Source organism: Melospiza melodia, chromosome 13, assembly GCF_035770615.1.
Source record: "Melospiza melodia melodia isolate bMelMel2 chromosome 13, bMelMel2.pri, whole genome shotgun sequence".
Taxonomy (NCBI): domain Eukaryota; kingdom Metazoa; phylum Chordata; class Aves; order Passeriformes; family Passerellidae; genus Melospiza; species Melospiza melodia.
The window spans coordinates 13,670,866-13,693,162 of record NC_086206.1 but is presented as its reverse complement, the minus strand read 5'-3'; the positions used below and the strand labels follow the sequence as shown (position 1 = coordinate 13,693,162).

At 41.2% G+C, this 22,297-nt stretch overlaps 1 protein-coding gene across 2 annotated transcripts in view; it reads right to left on the bottom strand.

The window, feature by feature from the left end:
* NFATC3 (nuclear factor of activated T cells 3) overlaps nt 1-20,911 on the bottom strand; it is a 64,602-nt gene extending 43,691 nt beyond the window's left edge. For both annotated transcript variants that reach the window (XM_063167805.1, XM_063167806.1), the window contains exons 1-2: nt 20,757-20,911; nt 4,385-5,504 (exon numbers count right to left, since the gene is read on the bottom strand). In XM_063167805.1, coding sequence (XP_063023875.1) covers nt 4,385-5,504; nt 20,757-20,856 — 1,220 coding nt within the window. In that variant the 5' untranslated portion in view covers nt 20,857-20,911. The remainder of the gene's footprint in view (nt 1-4,384; nt 5,505-20,756) is intronic.
* Nucleotides 20,912-22,297: the final 1,386 nt, after the last annotated feature.

Genomic DNA, 22,297 nt, shown 5'->3' with positions numbered 1-22,297 from the left:
CTCTTGCAGAGCCAAGATACTGCTGTGGCTGCTCTTCACTGCCTAGAAAAAAGCCATATTCTCCCTGATGGAGAAATTCTGAAGTTAAGAAATTTGGGGCCATTCCAGCTGCCACAGTGGCCTATCAATAGACTTTATTCATCTGTTTACATTCAAAATACCATTCTGCTCCTGGCAGAGCAGTTCACATTGCTGTCAGAGTACTGGTACAGTGAACTGCCATGGGGAAATCTCTATTCCATCATCCCAGAGCAAAGCAGAGAGAGGAATAACAGGTACAGCACTAAGGCCCTGCACTAATCACTACCTGAATTTCCCTGGATTCAGTAATGGTGTGCAAACATTACAGTGATAGCGTTGGTTATTAAAAACCTGAGAGGGTCAAAGTTCCTTTGCTTGTCTCACTTAAGTGGGTTCTTATCTTCAAAGTCAGTCATTTGCAAACATTTTCATTTTAAAGTTTTGCTAGTAGAATAGCTGGTGTTATTTCTATTTATCAGAAATAGGTGATAAATACTTGGCAGACTAACTTTGTCTATAGAAATCTTTCAACCTGAGTGCAGTTCTTAAAATTAAGACTGAAGGCCCAAAACACTTACGGTAAAAATAGGAGAGAGAATTCTGTTCCTCTCTATTCTTTGGATTTCCAAGAGAAAGATTCAAACAAAAGAAACAGTTTCCTCAAGTATTCCACTATCTACCACTTTATGTAAACTATTTTTTTTCCTGAATGAGTTAATTACATTGTCAGCCATCCTAGTTTTCAGCAGTAAAATACTCTCAAGCTACCATTAAATGCCCACCATTAAAATGATTTCTGAGCTGTAAATATGTCTGTTAAAGTCTGTTTGTTCATTACCACTAGGACAAAAAAACTATTTGATGTCCCATCACTTCTCAGTGTCATAGATTAAATTAATGACAAAACAGTCTGGAGACAAACACCAATTTATGTAGTAGTTTTTAAATCAATGTGTAAGTCTCTGTGAATTCCATGAGGCAAGTAAAGGAAACTAGGTCTTATTTCAAGATTTTTGACCATTAATGAATATTGCCTGGTTATCTTCCAGACACAAAAGCACCATTTGTTGCCATCAAACACCGTGGGGCTAAACAAAGAAAAAAAAAAAAATGAATGACTCATTAAGTTTACTACCCTGCAAATGCCTGTTTGCTTGAGACACAAATTAGATTCTCAAGATCCACTTGACCAAACCTAAAATCTACTGTTCCACTAGTCATTCATGTTAAAATAGAAAGTTTAAAGCAAAAGATAATCAAGGCTTTTAAAAAGCAAAAATACCAGAACTGCCATGATTTCCAATTGCATCAGAGAGCACTTTTCTAACAGCCCCATGTTACCTGTGCCTGTGATGGTCCTTAACTCCACAATACCACAGCCAAGGTCAGCACCAGCAATGCTCCTGATCTCTTATGAATTGTACTTGTGGAGTGAAGTCCTCACCAAAGGTATTGTATTATATCACCTGCTCAGCAGAGACTTCTAGGTGATCTCTAGACTCTTTTTATTCCCCTTGTTCGAGTAAAAAAAGCACTGTAAAACAGACCTTTTTTTTCACTTTCTGGAACTCTTACAACTCAAACTCAAACAGCAAGTACGAAAGAAAGTGATAAAATCAGCACACTTGTGGAATGCTGGAGTAAAATGCTAGTGGGAAGGTTGCATCTACTATCACTACATTAAGATCCCAATAAAGGGTTTTTTAATTGGAGGGGAAGGAAAACATGAGAAACATGTCTTTCCCATCACCCTGTGGGGAGGCTGGGGGTGAAAGAAAGAGGTAACTTACACAGCAACCAGAACAACCATGTAATAAATAAAATTACCAAGTTAGTTGCTGAATATTCTGCAGAATGACCAACTGAGTCTGCCATCACAGCAGGTGAGTGACACCATCAGCAGCCACCTGCACTATTCCCTGTTCAGAAGCTGCTGCCCAGTTCTCTCACCTGGAGGAAGGAATTGCTGCAGTGGCCCTGCCCAAGCCCTTGCCCACACTTCTCTTTGACAAGGAGCAGAAATGGACTTGGGCCATGTAATACACAGACATTTCTCACATGCCACTGACTGGCAGATTATGAGTTTCTGTGACCAAATAACAAGCTGTCATCAAACAAACCAGTTTGGATGGCATGTGAAATATGACTAATGCTCAAAAGCATCTTATACATTTTTAGATTTTCTTAAGCATTGCACACTTAGTGAAAACAGAAGAATGAGGAAAACATGGTAAGGCCTGACAGATAAAGTAGATAACAGATTTACAAAACTTTAGAGAGCACTCAGAGCAGAAAGTGCTACCTACACATTTCACACCACAGAACATGGAAGGCAAATCACTCCCCTTCTCCCAGGGGTCAGTTATTACAGCTGGGTGTGTACTTATTTTATCTGCTTGGAATCAATACTGCTGTTTACTTCATGCACTACTTTGTGCTTGACAACACAATCAAGACATTAACAAGTACACTATTTTTACTATATCTAGTAATTTATACTACAATTAATACAATTGTACATACATTATGGAATAAACACATAAATAACAATTACATAATTCTTTATGACAACTAATATACTCACTTTTGGTCACCATCATCAACTATTTAGAAACAGAGGGTCTTGCATTTCATTGTTATTTATAAAATGTAAGGGTCAACTTAGGTTTATAAGAATCAAAATTACAAAATACAATATGACAGAATGGAAGGTTTTACCTGCTGAAGATGCACACTGCCATAGCCCCTGAGGAATAGGTTACAACTGCTAAGTAATTCAACATTTCACCGAGGATACAGCTGCCAGTGCAGCCATTTCCACCAATTCAATAATCAGTCAACATTTTTGGCAGCAAATGCACCCAGCTTAATAGGTTCATGTAGCTTCCTTGTGTATAGGTGTAGTCTTCATTGTCTTCTGTTCGCCTATTTTATATTTACAAAAATTATTCAGTTCCTTCTTCTAAATAAAGCCTGACATTTGAAATAAAATTTTTATTTTTTAATAAAAACACTAAAATTTCTTTTTATTCAGTTGTACTCAGTTCTCTGCAGTACAAGAGGAAACAGGTATGAGCTGTCCATGTTTCAAACCATTTTGTTCATCCCACAGATCCACAGCCCGTGCCTGTTTGTTCATGACATCTAACCCTACAGTAGTGCTCACCTTTTAGGAACAATGTTAGCATGCAAGCTAACAAAAATGGCAAGTTAGGACTGCTTATATACAAATATAATGCAATTCCAAAATACACAAATAAGTTAAAACTAAAACATCATTGTTTTAGTTTGAATGAAAAGACTCTGCAAAGAGATTGAACACCTATTACTAACAGATGGCAATGGAATTTTAAAAATCCCCAGACTTGAAGACAGTTAAGTTATCTGTTACCACAGTCATTTCAGACCTGGTAGAACAGATCCAGCCAGCAGCTTTGCGTCTTTACTGTTAAATTTTACAGTAAACAAAATCCATAATCAGTTATGTGGAAGAACATTAAAGGAGAAGGAAAAAAAAAATACTTCTATTTACTAAAATCAGTACAATTCTGTGCAGAGAAATTAAAACCTATGGTTATAAAATTAGGCAAAAAATAACCAAATGGCTGAATAAGTATTGTTTAAATGGATTTAGCTATTAACAAGCCAAGCTGGATGACATCTTAAGAATTTATACAAGCTCCATAACTTGAAATCACAGAACTGATCCATCTAAAAAGTGGAAAGGGGGGACTTTTTCACTCAATTAAACCAGTTCCCTCTTCTGAGTCTCCACAAATCATCCTGCTAGCACATGACAAGACTGCAAAAGGAAAAGACCTACATAATTCTATAATTCTGGTCGAAATACCTTGGAACTACAGCCCAGACATCCATTCTTTCTGGATGACTTTCAGCATGGCATAGAAATTTTTTTCTTTATTCTATTTCTAGAATTTATGAGCCCAAAGAAGTAAATCAACACAAAAGCAAATAAACTCCGTACCTCTTTTGTGACCTCCCAGTTTTAGAAAATCATGTAAGTCATGTTTCCCTAGCTATATTAACATGTCAAGTGCTCAGATTAGATGGGACTGCAAAGCATGTATAAAATCCACAGACATTTAATTCAGCTGGGCCCTGTGCATATACCCAAACTTTACTTAAATAAAACTAATCCTATTTACAATGATCTACTGTGTTTTTAAAGATGAAGGGTATTTGGTATCTCAACTTGTTTTTTCCTAATTATAGCATCCATCTGCCTTCAACAAGTTTTCTTTAAGAAGTCTTAATGCATCACTGAAATACAAGGGCATTTCTATGTCTACTTCAGAGGCACAGGAGGGGAAGGCCAGGAAGGAGCCACTCTGTAATCACTCACCGGAATATAGGGGTGTGACCAGGCTTCGGCTTGTTCCAAGTAAAGTGCGAAGGAACAGAAAGGAATTGGTCTCCAGGCAAGTCTTTTTTCAAGGTGTGCTGGGATCCAGAGCAATCATCCACTGCAGTTTCAAGGGATGATGACAAGTTACCTTGCTCTTCAGGACAGATATCTATTTTTCCAGATAAAGTGGCAGTCTGATCCTCTGAGGTCTTTCTGGTTTTTAGAGGAATATCAGTCTCTGTACAACACTGAAATGGTGAAAGCCCAGAGTTAAGGCCTTGTACATTATGAATGGAAGTGTTCAGCCACGTGTCTTCTGTTATGCTTCCTCTGGGAGAATGCCCGGGGGATGGAGTTGGAGAATGGTGAGGAGAGAGAGAACCAGCATAGCAAATCTCAGCACTGGAGTGGCGGCGTTTCCCGCAGGGGGATGTAGGTCTGGATGAGGGCCTTGATGTTGGTCTGGGGCTCAGCCAATTTTCATCTGTAATACTAGTTCTAGGAGAGTGACAGGGAGACTGTCTGGGGGACAGGGCATGCCCAAAGCCATAAGGCTGCTGCCACGATTCATCGCTGGGACCTCTGGGAGAGCCACCAGGTGATGCCAAAGGAGAGCCAAGGGTAAATCGAGCAGCTGCTTCATTCAGCTCTGAGTCTACATCATCATACACATGGGAAATGGATTCACAAGAGGAAGCATCTGAAAACCAACTCCTGGATGAAATGCTGCTGGCAGGGCTGGGACTAAGGGATGATTCCCTGTACGATGGCTCAAGAGGAAGATAGAGATGGTCCCGGGAAGGCCTTTCCATGTACTCATTTTCTGTGCCATTTGTGTGTAATTCATCTTCACTGGCCTCAATCCCCTGGTGACAGTTGGGTGAAATCGATGTGATTTGAATGCTGGGGCACTCGAAGGGTTTGGGTCCACCTAGTGGACTGTACTTGGATTCTGGTACCTCACAAGTGCCTTCATAGTTCTTGTGACTCTGAAATCTTGTAGGAGAGGAGTGAGACTGCAGTCCATGGCGAGGAATACAAATTGGCTGGTTGACAGAGGATGATGGCTGCTCTACATTAAAGATGTATATGGATGCACAGTCATCTGATTCAAGATCTGAAAACGAAATTAAAAAAGATAAAAAAAGTAGTAAGAGTCAGAATGCAATACTTGGATAAATGCCATAAACAAAATCCTTTGCTTCCCAGACTGTTATCAACATCCTAGACATTTCCCATTACACTAGTTACACAAAATAAAGCTAATTCTTAATTTTAAGTTTTCCCCAGTCTATTTTACAACTAAATATGACTACAGTATGATTTTCTATCATATATCCTGTTTTCAATCAGATTTCACAGTTTATACACATCTTCATAAAGAAATTATAATGCAAGCAAAAAGATGGGTTAAAATCCTGAAAGGATCTAAGCTTGAACACTCAATTCAAACTTCATCTTTCATAACTGTGTTCCACTTATAATTAAACATTTTTAATCAAAAATCATTAAAAGTTTGTCTTTTTGACACAAATAGGATGAAGGTACTTTCTGCAAGTCCTGTCAATACTTACAAGCACCAGAACATCACATCCATAATATTGATCTACTTTAACAACAGAAAGCATCTCACAGTGACTCAAGCTTGAATGAAGATTATGAGCTACTAAAAACATTCAACCAAAGGAGGCCTAACAAGGAATATTACTAGAGATACTAATATATTGTATTCCTAAGATATATTTTTTGTAGGTTAGAAAACTCTCAAGTGCCTATGCTAAATAGCATTTTTCAGTGCAGTTGTATCAAGTTTGAGCACAAGTTGTTCAGCAAAATAAGTCAAAACAAAATATTCTCAGACCTCACTAACTTATCCAAAACACAGGAAATATTCCAAAGAAAAACAAGCAATTGAGAAGGAGTACAAGTCCCGGTAACAAAATCAGCAACTTTGTGTCACAGAACTGAAGCAAATTTTCTTGCCCCATTTCTCAATATTAAATTAACTGCCAATAGGAGACATTTGTCTGAAACAAAAGTAGAAAACACAATTTTTTTTTCTTATTTTGCAGGTATTGTGATTCCACTCTTTTTTCTTTTCACTTGTAAATAGGGTCGTCACTCTTTAATTTTCCACAAATCCAGGCTAGATGACATAAATTGCATATCTAGGTATCAGTTCTTTTTTAAAAATTATTTTTATCCTGAGTACCAGCAGACTAATAATATTTGTTTTAAAATAAATGTATTCTCTCTCACAATCAGTTAAAATATCCAGACTGGAAGCTATGTATTTTAGCCCTTTAAATGACAAAAAATCTTAGTTTGTTAATGAAGTCAGTCTATTTCATTAATAGCAATCAGCTTAAAAATAACTAAAACAGAAACAAAACATCAGCTCCTCAGAGACAGGGAAGCATTTTCAAATGAAGAGAAAGCACATTGTTACCAAGGAATGGACTACACTCCTCAGACTTCACAAAAAAAAACAAAAAAGAAAAGGCTGAAGGTTCATGAGCAGGGAGCAACTTTATAAGAAATCTATTGAAGGAGGCATACATTGCATTTAAGGAGTACTTAGCAATACTATAAACACTGCATGATTTTATACATATTATGGTTATGTATGACAATTATCCATATTATATATCATTAACTATTACTATATGTGTTAAGAGCACTGAAAATCAGCATAGGTTGATTTCTAAATATGCACACACTGAAAGAATCAATTCTCAGGAAGGACTACTGCACATATCACACACAATTAACACAAGCTCACTAGCAAAACTGCATTTCCCTGTTCTTTCACTAGGGTAACATTTTTTAAAACTTTACTTGAGGGTCTTTTTGCTGTTTTCCATTACAAAACATGAAATGCAGACAGTATTGGTTCTAGGTTTTCCACATTTATTGGTGTATTAATGCAAGATCACAGATATCTGTTTCCTAACTCAGCATTAATAAAAGCATAGATCTAGGGAAGAAAAAGGCAATCCTATGAAGGCTATAATCTACCTTATCAAAACTTAGAAATAAAACAGTTACAGCCACAGAACTTTTAAAATTAAAATTAATAATAATAATAAAGAAAAACAGCAGTTGGAAGCCTTCAAGCCCTGTGTGTAACCATTTACTGTCATTAATTGTTTTAGGAACAGTAGCAGCACATTGTTCACACTAAACCTCTCACCACTGCAAAGAGCCTTATTCCTCTTGCACCAATAATCAAGAAACCTTAAAATATTTAAGACAATTTCTCTACTTTCAGTGTCGCAGGGATTTACAAAAGGCAGATGTACATTGAGAATTTAACTTTCACAATGCTGAGGTGGAGAGATCAGACCAGCACAGAATTACCAGCACCAGCTGGGAAGAACAGGGGCAGAGATGGAGCAGACAGGAGACAGAACGTCTGGGACTCAGGTTTCTGTGGTCCCTGTCCTGAGTTTGGCTGTGCTGGCTGTTACCCCTCCCCAGCTGCACACACAAAACAGGAAGCAAGAAACCTAATGAATATCCCATCCCAAAAGCACACTTAACACTGTGAACACAACACAGTTTGAAGTCTAAATCACCCACATAATTTTCAGACTCAATTGATAAACATGTAGATTTATTTCAGTCTGTGCACACAAATCCTCCCCCTTACGGTTCATGTGTTTAAATAACCTGTTAGCTGCTCACAAAAAGGACAACACTAAGACCTTCACAAATCATGTCATTAATTCTACTAGATTATTTACCAGATATTATTTTTGTCCTAATAAAGATTGCAGAGCTGAAAGAGCCCTCTAACCTACCTTAAGGAACCAGTAAACATACAAACAAACATACACCTGGGAGGGAGGGGGAAAAGAAAGAATGGAAAAAACTTTGTTGATAACCCTTAAAAGAGAAAGCAGTGAGAACAGCACAAAACAAATCCAACACGGGGCTTCAAGAAGCAGAGGGCAAACAAACAAAGGAAAGCCTCACAATAGGCAAGTGTAAGGAAAAAAGTTATGGAGAAGCCCAAGGGAAAAAAATGGAGTTCTGGAAATCTGGTTACTTCATAGGAGAGCTATTACATGCAAACAACCCTATTGGGGGAGGAAAGACAGTAAAGAAGTTGGCCAAGTCATGAGGCCTTCACTGACCATAAAATATATGAAAGCACTCAAGACACAAACTGGGGCAGCCTACGAAGGTAAAGCACAAAAACTACCACAAAAACATGGGGGCAAGATGACAAAACAGACACAGCAAAATACACAGAGCAAGAGAAGTAATGCCATTCACCTCAAATCCCTTCATGCCACTGAACAGGCAGGTGTGCTAAATGCTTTTGCTTTGGTAAGGACAACAGAATAAACTGCTAATAAAGATAACAGCAATGCAGAGTAAAGAAAACTGGACTCAATAAAAGGTTAAAAAATAATGAAGGATTATGGGCCAATAAGTTCAACTTCAGTTTTAGAAGTAGTATTAATAGTTTATTTGTTCCAGTAAGCATTTTAAAGGAGACAAAGAAACAAAACAAGTCACTGTTTCCTAAGAACAAACCACGTCAAACACATTTTCTTTTACAATCAAAGGAGATCTTCTGGACAAATGGCATAGAAAGAAACTCAGCTTTGTTTTTACTTACTAAGACTTTTACCACTGAGAAGCACAGAGAAGCCATGAGTCTTTAGAAATTTACTGGAGTCTTCCTCCCCACCCTGCTGAGATCAGGTTCAGTACTGAGGGATCACAAAAATGAGCAGATGCTCTATATTCACAGTGTATAAGATAAATAAAGCTGCACACTTCCATTGCAATCTTAGATCAGGCATGTGTGTCATCCACTGTCAATGAGAACCAGAAGGTTGCTCATTTTGAATGTACATTTGCTACTGTCTGGAAACAGCCTCGTGTACAGAAGCTCCTGTTCAGCATTAAAACAATGCTGGCTCATCCCTAACTAAGCTGCTAACTACACTTCAACATAAGCTGTCTAACTGGGGAATATAATTAAATAATATCCAGAACAACTGCTTCTAAAGTACATTTTGCTTGCTACTTGCTATATTAGAGTGCACATTCAGGACCAGCAATGCTTGCCCACCAGTTGTTCACTCCCCAGTGCTGTACTGGCACATGCACATGTGCAGCTGTGCACTCAGCCAGATTTCTCCAGAGAAGGAAGGTCAATTACTATCAAATGTCTGAACACGAGCCCTGTGCCAGAATTACCCAAATTGTTTTATTATTCTAAGTTTATAAGCCCATAAACAAACATTTTCAGACAATAGGAGTTGCTATAAGGTACGAAGAAAGTGCAACTTGACCTAGGTTTTATAAAACTACTACTGTGAAAACAGGATCAGCAATCAAGTCCTTTAAATAGCATGAGGAAAGACCTGGACACTGACACAGACATCATGTGTGCTCTCAGGCAAGTCTGTCTCACTGTCTCACAAGCTTCAAAAAGAATGACCAACTCTTCTGTTTTCCACTTCTGTCATGACAGTTACCATTATCTCTTTCTGAACACAATGGTTACAAAAATATTTGTAAAAAGGGACAAAAAGCATATGTGGCAGGTTTTTTATTTCATTACTCTGCAGGTTTGCACAAGTTGATTTATTTCTTGGGATGAAGAAAGAGTCTTAATCTTCACAGGGAACACAAAATAGTCAATAATCAATAGTTTTTATTTTGTGTACTTAAAAACACGATTGATGAGAGTTCTTGGTATACTATTGCACTAAAGCTCTATAATTGGATATTTAACTCCAGTTTTCCATTACGAGCTATCAGTTCTCCAGAAACACTTCCTACAAGCTTAAACATCAGCTTAAAAAATCCCACAACCCCATAGTGAAACATAGCAATGTATTAGTTTATAAGGAGTACAACTGACTAGCAAGCCAAATATGGTACTGAAAAAGAATAAATTGTGAAAAAAAATTAAGGTAGCAGGGTGGAGTAGGGGGAAACATCCTTCTAGACCAAAGTTAGCAATACATGAAGTACTGCAAGTTTAAGTTTTCACAAAGGGATGATTTACAACTCTCATTTTACGAAGCAGTTTACTCTCTTTGATGGTTTTGTGCTCTGTTTCATGGTCATGTCAGATTACTCAAAAAAGGATAAAAATGAACTTTACTTTTGTCAATCATGTATGCCAGAAGCCGTTCTGTTGTGCCAGTCACAATTTCACTCATTTTCTTTTGTTAAGCAAGTATACTGGAAATGTAAAAGAAAAAGCACCTTCTCAACAGTGGGAGCTCTTCAAGGAGCCTTTTCCAATTCTAATCTGGATAAGAATTCATTATCCTTTGTAGAAATACAGAAGAATAAAGAAGCTGCAGTAATTTAAGCAGTTTAAACAAGAGAAGAATCCAGCATATCAAATGTTTACAACTGACACTGACTAAAATAAGAACATACTGGCTCTCGGGGTGTAACTACACTAAGGTTTTTTGAGCAACAACCACCCTCCCACACACCTTCACACACCAAGGGGGAGGGGAACTGAGATGTTCTTTTAACACAGATGATTTTGGTTATCATATTTACAGTGCACTAACACCTGTATATGTACAACTGACAGAATGGCAAGCTTTAGGACATGGGAGGAAACAAGCAACCAGGACAGGAACTGCAGGTGTTCACTATCAAATAAAAACGTAACATGCAACTAAACAAACCCTTAGGCCACAGCCTGGTACGCATTTAAACTAGAACTGCTGTCTCAGTGTACATCCAGCTTCACACTGAAGTAATGAAATTACATTTCAAATAGGGAAAGAACAGCTCTGAGCTACATTGCTAACAGGTTATGTACAAGGCAGGTAAAGAATTCCACTTGTAACTGTAAGATTCAACAAGAATTAGTCACTCTAAGTTCAGTTACAAAACAGAAAATAACAACCGGATGCGCTCAGCAGTGTTTGTACCTGGGCCTTCTCCAGCTCTCCTGCTATCTCTGGTTGATATGAAGCATGTCTTTAAATGACAACTTTTTATATAAAGCCTTTGGTTGAGTACTTAAGGATTATTCATTAATACTCATAAGAGGTTAAAAAAAATCTGCTTCTTGCTTTAGAAGCCTCCAAGTTCTGTGGACTCCTCTATTTTTAATCTGTGGCTATATCTTTCAAGAACATGGTACTTCACTGCATAATAACCTTGTAGACAAAACAGAAGCTGCTGCCCTCCAGTTTGATGAAGCCTCATTTGTCATTCACTGTCAGATCAAAGGTAATCTTAGCATGACCCAGTAGTTCAGAGACATTAGTGTACAGCCTTTTGGAACAGCACAGAGCATGGGCACAGCAGGTGCTATCACACAGCATGAGCAGCCATCTGACACTGCTGCTCTGAAGATGAACTCTCTTATTCTATGATCAGGTGTTGGAGTCTGCAAAAGGACTGCAGCCCTGCAGCCCCACAGCGTTTCAGACGTGTAGATGTGAGACCTGAGAGAAGCCTGATCACTCCCAAACTGGTGTGCTGTGCCTGACCCACTGGAAGTACACTGAGCATAAAGGTAAGTGAGAAGATGAGGCAAATACCGAGTGAAGGGAACAAGGGAATTAATCGTGGGCTGTAATTGCCAGCAGGCCAGGTTTGCCTAGATTCTTGCTGCTGTGGGCCAGTTTACCATGCACAACTTTTCCTTTGTGGGGGCAAAACCAACAGGCTCCATGGAAAGGTTCTCCAGTCAGTCAAACAGAATCAACTGAAATCCTCACCTAACTGCTACATGGATGCCTTTACCACCAACTGACTTCTAACACAACCTTGCTCACAGCAACCTGCTGCTCTGTACAGAGACACTGCCAGTTCACTGCTCCAGCCCTGAAGCAAGCACTGAGCAGAAACTAAACTTGCAAAATCAGGTGTTAAGCAGGGCTGTATCAAAGAAAACAGACAGGAGCGTGCAAGAACATTTGTATTTTAGTTGACAGGAGAGTTTGGTGATACAGAGCAGGGTCTTTGTGCAAACTGGTAGAAAAGGAGAGCAGTAAGCCAAGGCAAGATGTGTGAGTGGGGAGCAGTCACACAGTGGAGGGGAGACTGAAATGGGGGCATCCCCTTTCTGATTATCAAACAGAGCATGACACAGAGATTAGAACTGGTATCAATAATATCTGAACAAACTCGTTTGGGAACTCTTCACACCTCAGCCAAATCACACTGTACTGCTGCAGCTGCCTGCATGGCAGAGGGCAAACCATTCCACAGCAGGCACTCCTACCACACAGTTAACTCAGTATTTCAAACCATCAATTATTACAACTTTTCACCAATATTATAATGCAGTGGACTTCAGGTGCATTAAACTCACAGGCTGTGTACATCAACTGTAATGAGCCAGAATGACAATCTGAAACTGCCTTGATGCCAGAGGCCTTTTCCCATCTGCTTGCATGAATGTAGAATCAGAAACACCTTGAATTCACTTTGCTAGATTGATACAGTAAAAGGCAGATACAGTAAAAGACAGAAACATGAATCAGCCAAATGAAAAAGAGGAGGCTGAAGCTCAGCACAAATACCATTTTTCTCAGCAAGGTTCAGAATGACACCCCAAAATGTAGAGATGGTGATATTAGCCACGTGTAACTTTGCATCTCTTCCCAGAGTCCTAAATGGCTTGTGTTTATTCCAGCAGGACTGGAGGCATCACCTCATACTGTACACAGCCTAACTCCTGCCCCCAACACAAAAAGCATGGCAATTTGAAGGACAGCAGCATTTGCTCTCAAAAGACTTAACATGACAAATTGCACTGATGAAACACAGAGACCTACATCAGCTAAAGAAGCTGTGCAAAATACAAAATATTGACAGATTTTCTTAGTAGTTCTTTGGATTAAATAATGTATTTCCTTATGGCCTTGTTGTTTGAATACAGTTATCCCAAATGACACTATTAAAGCCTTTTGTAATCAGTTACTGCATCTCCTCCTTCATGTCCTTGACTTAGGGAACAACTGCTAGAAAGCATCTAAAGACACACGTGAGCAGCTATACATCACCTCAGATATTAGTACAGGCACAATGCAGCCATCAAAGCAATGAATCATTGTCACTAACAGTTAATAAATGCAACATGACTGGATTAGCAGATTGTCATTCTGTCACACTTTCATTTTGGCTATGAAGACACAGAGGGCTACTCTGTACAACAACTTGAGTTAAAAGGTGACAGCTTCTGCCCCAGCCCAACAACAATCAGGCACAATTTCACTCCCTCTCTAGCACAGAGCAAATACTACCTCTCTCAAAGTATGTGTAAGTTATCCTTCCATTTTTCCCAAAACCATTAAAATGTGGGATTTAAAAACCATTTCTCACAGCACTTGTTCCCAAAAAAGCAATGTTAGCAGCCATTAAACCATGAAGCTTCTCATTAACTCTCTCCATCAACCTGCTAAAAAAAAAAAAAAACAGAAAACACCAGAAATATTCAACTCCATTGAAGAATTTTTTCTATATTAAAAATATTTCTCACTTTTAGAAGTGATGACTCATCTTCAAAGTGCAGCCTGAAAGACCATTTTTAAGCATGCAATTCCTATTAACTTAAATATTAATATAAATAATATGATACAACATTTTTGGTATTAATAAATTAGCTCTTAGTACTTGCTCATGTCTTTATCTACAAACATCTTTCATGCAACCTCAAATGAAGTTTTTGTTTCTGCTTGAAAAAAACCCACCAAAATCATCACACAATACCAAATAAAACCACACACAGAATTCTATTTTCATGACTTTACTGCTGAAAGGTCATGGGTTTGTAGTCAGATCTCCAGAAAGTTCATTCTTCTCTCCTTCCACCAGACCTGCAGTGCTTTAGATTCAAATTCATCCTCCCTGAATGACTTTGAACAGTTCTATGATTTTTTAATGTTCTCTTTTGCCAGTATTTCACAAGAACACTCACAGATGGGTGTACTAAAGGTAGAAGAGAACGCTGCCTTCTTAATAAGCTTGCTCAGTTTTACTTAGCCTCACTGATCCTTTCACTCATCTTGAATTCCACTGTCATTCGAGCCCACATGGCATGCCTGGACAAATGCAAGGACTTGGATGCTGTTTTACTGGCTGGGCTCCCTGCCAAGGCTGCTCCACGTACTTCCCTGGCCCACTAGGGCAGCTTGAGGCAACAGCTCCGTATTTACGTTATTGCTGGGAACAGCCAAACTGCTGCTTGCTATTGACCCAGGCCCATCTACTCCAGTTTATTCTCTCTCATTCACAGCAACATCACAGAGCTGCCTACACGTCAGGTGGCATCTCACAAACTGCTTCCAGTTGGACAACACAGACCAAAGTAATGGCACCATCATGTTTTAAGCAGAAGGCTACTTTTTACTTGGAGAAACAGCAAGGAATTTATACTTTTCAGAAATATGTAAGACAAAAGCACTAGCCCAAATGCCGATCTGTATCTGACCATCTCTCTCATCCCAAATCTCAGGATTTGTTTTCATTTACACTCTGCCCACAATTCAGTTGGGAAGAAAGGGGACAGAGAGTGATGTGCAACTATGAATTCACAAACAAAATAAGTGACATTTTGTCAAACTGGGGACCTTTTAAAATCCCTGCAATACATAGTGACTCACTAGCTAGTGACTCTCAATGCAGTATGTAGTGATCAAAGAACCATACTGCCAAAACAGAAAAGTTATCAAATTAGATTAGCTGCAACTACAACTGCTTCGCAACACCACACAAAAGATTTTGGTATTTTCCCTGAATAGTCTCATCCTGGTCAAGCTTCATTCAAAGAGGCAAGATTTAATTTATCCAGAATACTGTGAAAAATCACAACATACTCAAACATGTCAGCTTGCCAGGATTATCATCTTAATCTCTTACTTTTAATTGCCAGGCAATTCTTGACTCCATTGATAGCTGTACTTTAGTAAACATTCTCCTTTGGTCTTTCTCAGTGTTTCTCTAAGCTATCTTGAAGTCACAAGACCCTCTGGTTTTGGCCAGATGCAGCTGTTTGGTTTTCCCTCCTCCCCCCTATCAGCAGATTATATAACCACAGCCTATATGACTGATTTGCATTGTGTCCCTGTGTGTCAGTCTTTTACATGCAGATACCAGCATCCACCACCTTGTAGAATAAAATGATAGTAGCTCAATTTCCTTCAAGTGCTGGTTTATCACTATATATTTAATACTCAGTTATCAGATAAATATTTCTGTTAGAAAGTGTCACTTATATCTAAGAGAGAAAAAAAATAAATGGATTCAAGTAACTTATCCATTCATTCCTTTGTTGGAATAGCACCAACTGATCCTATTCTTAACCACACGAGCACTCTTTTGTATAGCAAATGTTAACAGAGCAGCACAGACAGCTGTATTTAGATGGATGGCCCAAATTATATATATTAACCACAGTTACCATCTTGTGCAAAGACTTTCTCTCCTACCTATTTATATAGATATCCAAATCTAAAAAGAATCAAAATAATTTAAAAAATAATAAAACTTCAAGTGAAACATACAGGTGTGCAAGGTAGCCTGGTAAACAGACTTCAAAAGATGTCTCACAAGCTCCTCTTAACTCAGCCAGGGAAAGCAAACTTTGCAACAGTTTGCTGGACCAGCTCTTTTGAGCACAAAATCAAATTTCACCAAGAGCAATCCTCAGTCAACTCACACCATAAGTTCACAGCTACTGCCAGCACCCAGCCCTTCATTTCCCACTCAATCTAATTATAAGACTACTCTCTCTTTTTTACCACAATTTGATTTTATTAAGATTATTTACCTTAATCACAACCTCAGGGAAAAGAACAAAAAGTTCAACCATGCTGCAAACTCCCGTCAACAGCTTAGACAGTTTTCTACTCTCTACCAACAATCCCTGAGAGCAATACCAGTCATGAATGCACATTTAGGAAGGGGAAAAGGATACTTCACATATTAATGATGAAGGCAAAGCTATAAAGACTAGTATTGTGCTGGTGTTTCAGTATAAATCAATGGTTTTAAGACTTCTATGGCACACATAAATGAAATAACACATACATAGTGCCAGTTTTCACTACAAGAGAACTCTGCCTAGCTGAGGGAAAATCCAGCCCCCATCATCACTTCAGGGCACTTGGTATGTGGGCAGGAGACAACGGCAGAGCAGCCCAAGCAGCTCATGGATGCTCACAGAGAAAGGTCTGACACGAAAACCTTCAGAAAATCAGGCATTACTCTAACAGTCACTATAGCAAAATGTGCATTTCAGTCCTGCTATCCAGTAACAAACCAATAACCCACCAGCTCCAAGTGAAAGGAAAAAAATCTCAGAGGAGAACAGGAGTACAAGTTTGTAAATCAATGAAAGAGACAAATCCAAACACAGCGTCCGTATGCAGAACGAGGCTGCAGCTCACAAAGATGTTTTGAACAGTTGCTAAATTCATCACAGAACTGGGATGGTTTTTATACTCTTCAGAAGAAAAGTAAGAGATATCATAAGATTCATTTGTAACAAGATTACCAAATAATATTACCTAACCAAATGTTAAGTCACAGAAAATACAAAGAACCCATTTTCATCTTGTTTCATAAAATAAAATAAATAAAATAAAATAAGTACTATGAACCTGAAGCCCAAGGAGGGTAGTTTGATCAGTTCTTTTAAAGCACTCATATTGTGGGAAAGCAAATAAACAAAATCAACCAAGGAAGATTATTTACATGGAAATATTAACTTCTCCTTCTCTACTTCATAATCCAAGAACAAAAGGTAGAAGTTAAGGTGAAACTCATATTACTGTTTCACAGAGTAACAAAGCATTAGCCCCTCTTTAGCTCTTAGGATACTTAATCAGAAATAACAGGAACATTTTAGGCAGGAGGCTGAACAGCAGCATCAATAACTCATCTGTAACTCTTCATTTCTGCATACTGAACAGTTTGCAGCCTCTAATTTTAAGTTAGTTGTGATTTCATATACCAGGAAGAAACAGTTTTGCATGACACAGAACCCTGTAAGATCCCAAATTCTCAGCTTAGTAGTATATACTCCCAGTACAGCTTTTACCTTGTAGAAACTCATTCTTTTAAAGCGAAGACGAACCCCTAAAATAAAACTTCAGAAAATTTTACAGCAACTCATATTTGCTTTCATTTTGATAAGTTTGGCATTTAAAAAGTATAACGTGTCCTCAGCAGTGTGAAAAACTCAATGCAGTTTAATTGCCTAATAAATTCTAGACAAATTCCCCCAAATTACACGGAATAGACTTGCAAAACTGGTGGTGGTGAAGGGAATTGGGGCACCATTACAAAAGCATTCCAGCTAATTCAGTTACTCCAGTGTCACCCATTACATCCCAAAGGTCTGTTCACCAAAAAGCCCAAACCAGGGGGCACATCAAACACTGGCACTGACAATTGCAAGCCAGTGACATCTCTCAGCAGACTGCGGAGCACCTGAACGTTCCGTGATGCACGGGCTGACTGAGACATTCCTGATACAAGGTGGCACAATGCAATCGGATGCTACTGCAGCTACCCAAACTTTTGCAACAAAGTGCAAAGCAAAGATATTTGATTCACTTCAGAGTGATCTACAGCATCACCTTTGGGAACTGGAGGCTTGAATTCCTTGGTCATAAAAAGATGAAGAAAGAACTGTAGCCAGAACTGTACCAAACACTTTTAGTGCTCAACACTACAAACCCAAGTGACAATTTCTTTGTTCTTTGGGATAAGAACACTGAACAAACAGAGAAACAGAAAGCAAGTTTGCAGAAACTCTTGCTCAGTACCTAACATCCACTCAAAAGCAGCTGAAGAATCTTTTGAGAATCTTTAATTTAGCAATTACCTGAGCAAATTTTTACCTCCACTCAAAACCTACTGGAAATGGGCTACCCCTTTTAATTTCAATCCAAGTATCGTGCAAAGATTGCAGTATTACACTAGGGATTGCAAGCATCTTCACACATCTTTCATGCATTCTCCCCTGCAGCAGGAACTGCAACTTTCAGATCAAGCAAAGAAGCACTAATGCAGAACACAGGTCTCAAGTCCTGCCACTTAGCACAAAACTACAAATGTCAGTCCTGATATCCTGAAACCCACTGAAATTGTTCTGTGGATAACTAAAATTCCCAGCTGATTTCTCTTACTGTTCTTTTAATCTTTAATATCATAAAAGGGATAATCTACTGCCTGGCACTAGCACTTCCTTAGTAGTTCAGATACCTAAAGTATTTCAAGGAAATGAAAGAATAGCTCACTTTGCTTTGCTTTTGATTACAAATACAGTTAAATATAAATATGAAACTGTATATACTTACATGTGTACATATATAAAAGAGTAAAATCCTCACAACACTAGTCTCAGTATAAAAGACACCATTAACATAGATTTCCATGTTATTTGCACAAGAACTTAGTACCAGACACTTCCTTCATCAAAATGCCAGTCTCAAACTTTTAGAGACAAAGCACGAAGGATCTGAATGTGTTTTTAGGTGTTCTCCATGATCACGGAAAACTGAGTAATTTTAGTATTATTTCTTTCAAATTAGGCAACTTTCCCTGTGACCTACATGTTTTATTATTAGCATACACCCTTCGCTTACTTTGCAGCACAAGAGACACCACCATTGAAGGAAGTGATATGGGATTATGAAATAGATGCTTTAGGGAGCTCTAAGAACTTTTTTTTTTGTTCATCTAATGTATTTGGAAGAGGGGTAAAGGAAAAAATAGATTTCCAATATGGGACCTCTCATATGAATTCTAGTTCTTCATGTGTAAAATGCAAGGGCAGAATGAACAGATGAGCTCTGGCAATACTTTTAACAGAGGACATGAAGGCAGAGTTCTACTCTAACCCTTTCCCCGAAGGCCACATCTGTGCACAGCAGGCAAGATCATCTCCAGAATTCTACAAAACAGTAAAATTACTTGAGCTTCACATGCAGAATTTCTTACTGAGAGCGACAGCAAACAAACTAGTTCATGGTCCAAATATCACATTTTTAAATTTGACATAAGAACAGTTCCGACTTTTTAAGCATGGAACATTCTCTGCATTCAGAGTAACATCGAACAGCTTATTAAGGACTGCTACCCAAATACAAATAGAACAGTGAGTTGATCCCACACTAGTATTTCCAGCTTTCTGAGAAACTTCTTCTCTCATTCTCATCTGTCATCAACAAAGGAACATAGTTTAGACAACCACTTTTATGTCAAAATAATAGAAATGGGGGTGTCAAAATTATTTTTGTTGTCATTTGTTCACATGTTTTCCATTGTTTTCATACAGTACTGTCATGCACTTATCTATGCAGAATTCAGGCCCCCTTCACAACACACACCATCTGCTATTGTACTGAAATGGAAAATAGACAAAGCCTTCCCTGATCTGAATGAATTTGCAAATTAAATCTGAGCATCAAGAAAGTTAGGGATTTTCTAAGGAGTTAATCCTGAGTGCTTTCACACAGACTGTATCAAACAAATTTTTTTCTAATTAACTTAGGCAGACAACCGAGCCAAACAACATGGCTGCATCATTTAGCCTGGATACAGCCGTGTTTCAAGCTATCTTATCATCTAACACTTAGACATAAGACAGCCCATTACCAATCAAAACTTATTTCAAGTATGTTAGAAAATAAAGCACGCAGCCATCAAACTCTGGTACAGCTAAACAAGGCACAGCTGGTCCTTATTGATTCTTCACGCCACAATTCACAGGGAATACTTTGTTTTCTGCAGTTTGAAGAAATATGAGCATTTTAAAACGGGATTTTCAGGCTCCAGTACTACAAAACAAAGTAAAATGGAAGCACTCTGAGATGTATGCGTGCATCTGTACACAGGGACCCAAAACAACCATCACAGACTCGACACGCGGTGTTCGCCCGTGCAAACGTACAAAAAGTCTGCAGAACACACTGGGATGTTCTATATACGGGGAACACTTCGGCTGAAACTTTTCACCGCAAGTGCCCGAGCGCTGCCCTGCTCCGGCCCCGTTAACACCGGGCTCGGGGGGCGTGGGGCCACCACATCCAACCCGGGGCCTTTTCCCCGCCGGCGCCACCGCGCCCGGGGCGGCTCCTCCCGCACGATGCGAGCGCCTGCGTTTCTTTTCGCAAAGAAAGTTCTTACGGCGGGGAGAGGCCCGGCCGATCGCTGCTGAGCCCCCGCGTCCCGCGGGAGGAACGGGAGCGGCGCCGGGAAGCGGCCGCGGCCTGAGGCACGGACGGACGGCGCCGCTCCCCCCGGGCTGCCGCCTCCCGCAGCGGCGGGGCCGGCGCAGTCCCCGCTGCCCTCCCCGCCTCGTTCGGAGGAAAACAGGAACCCGAGCGACCCCCCCGGCCCCGGGGCGCACCTGCGGGCCCCAGCGGCGGCCCGGGGCCGGGCTGCCCGTCCTCGCCGAAGATCAGCCTGAAGTCGAACTCGTCGGTGGCGCCGCAGTTTGCCGTAGTCATGGGTTTGGCCGGCGAGGCGCAGCGAGACCCCGTCGCCCCTCAGGGCCGCGCCGGGTCCAGCCGGGCTGCGCTCGCCCCTCAGGAGCGCCGCATAACACCGGGCGGCGGAGGGGCCGGAGGCGGGGCGGCGGCGCGAGCGGCGGCTGCGGCCCCAGCGCGAGCTCCGGTGCCCGGACGCTTCTGTCACTCGGGGGGGGGCGGGCGCCTACTACGGGCTGCGGCTGGACCCGCCCCCGCGCCGCGCCCCGGGCAGCGCCCCCCGCCCCGGCCCGCCCCGCCGGGCCCTCCCCCTTCTGTCCGTGCGTCCTCCGGCCGTCCCTCCCGCGGTGACGTCACGGCACCGACAGAGCCCCGTGACCGCCGCCCGACTGAGAGAGAGCGAGAGAGACCGCCCGCTCTCCGGGCGCCGCGGGGCCTGCCGGGAGTTGTAGGCGGCGCTCGGCGCCCAATCGGGCGCGGCCAGCGGCGCGCGGGGGGCGGGGCCGCGCGCGGGGCGCGGTGCCACGTGTCGGTCCCGCCGCCGCCGGCAGCGCCCGCCCCGCTCCGAGCCCGCTCCCGGTCCGGAGCCGCTCCGTGACCCCTCCCGCACAGCGCAGACGGCCCCACGTCCGAGCCAAGGAGCAGAATTCCCTTGCGGCGTGCGGAGCGTTACGTTCTAAAACACCGCATGTGAATAGGTGGTGCTCTTGGCTCCAGCTAATGACCGGAATAATTAGGTGGGATGGCGTAAGCTGAGGAATGTCGCTTGGGTAACAAATGCTGGCTCCGGGACTCAAGGCTGTTAGCTGCTTGCCTTCCGGCTCAGTGGGAACAGCGGCAGGCAGGCAAACACAGAACCACAGAATACTGAGCTGGAAGGGAGCCACAAGGATCCCGCAGCTCCTGGGCCTGCACAGGACAGCCCAGCGTGTGTCTGAGCACCCTGTCCGAGCACCCCCGGAACTCCGGCAGCTCTGGGGCTGTGAGCGCTTCCTTCGGGAGCCCCTTCAGTGCCCGGTCCGTTCAGTGCCCAGCCCGTTCCCGTGCCCAGCCCGTTCCCGTGCCCAGCCCCTTCAGGTGCCCAGCCCGTTCAGTGCCCAGCCCCTTCAGGTGCCCAGCCCGTTCAGTGCCCAGCCCGTTCAGTGCCCAGCCCGTTCCCGTGCCCAGCCCGTTCAGGTGCCCAGCCCGTTCAGTGCCCAGCCCGTGCCCAGCCACCCTGGCTTGCACTGTGGCACTTCTCGTGCCCTTCACTTTCTGGTCACCACAGCTGCTGCAGCAAAGCTGTAGAACTGTGGGGAATTCTCCTCCGAAAGCAATTCCAAAAAGAATTTAAAAGTATGGAATAGTGTCTTCTCAGTCTTGCATTTTGCGAGATCTGCATCTAAAAGTTTTTAACTATAAGGGAAATAATTAAAATATTCCTTAGCAATGTATGTCATCAATGAAGGGAACCCAGCAGTCA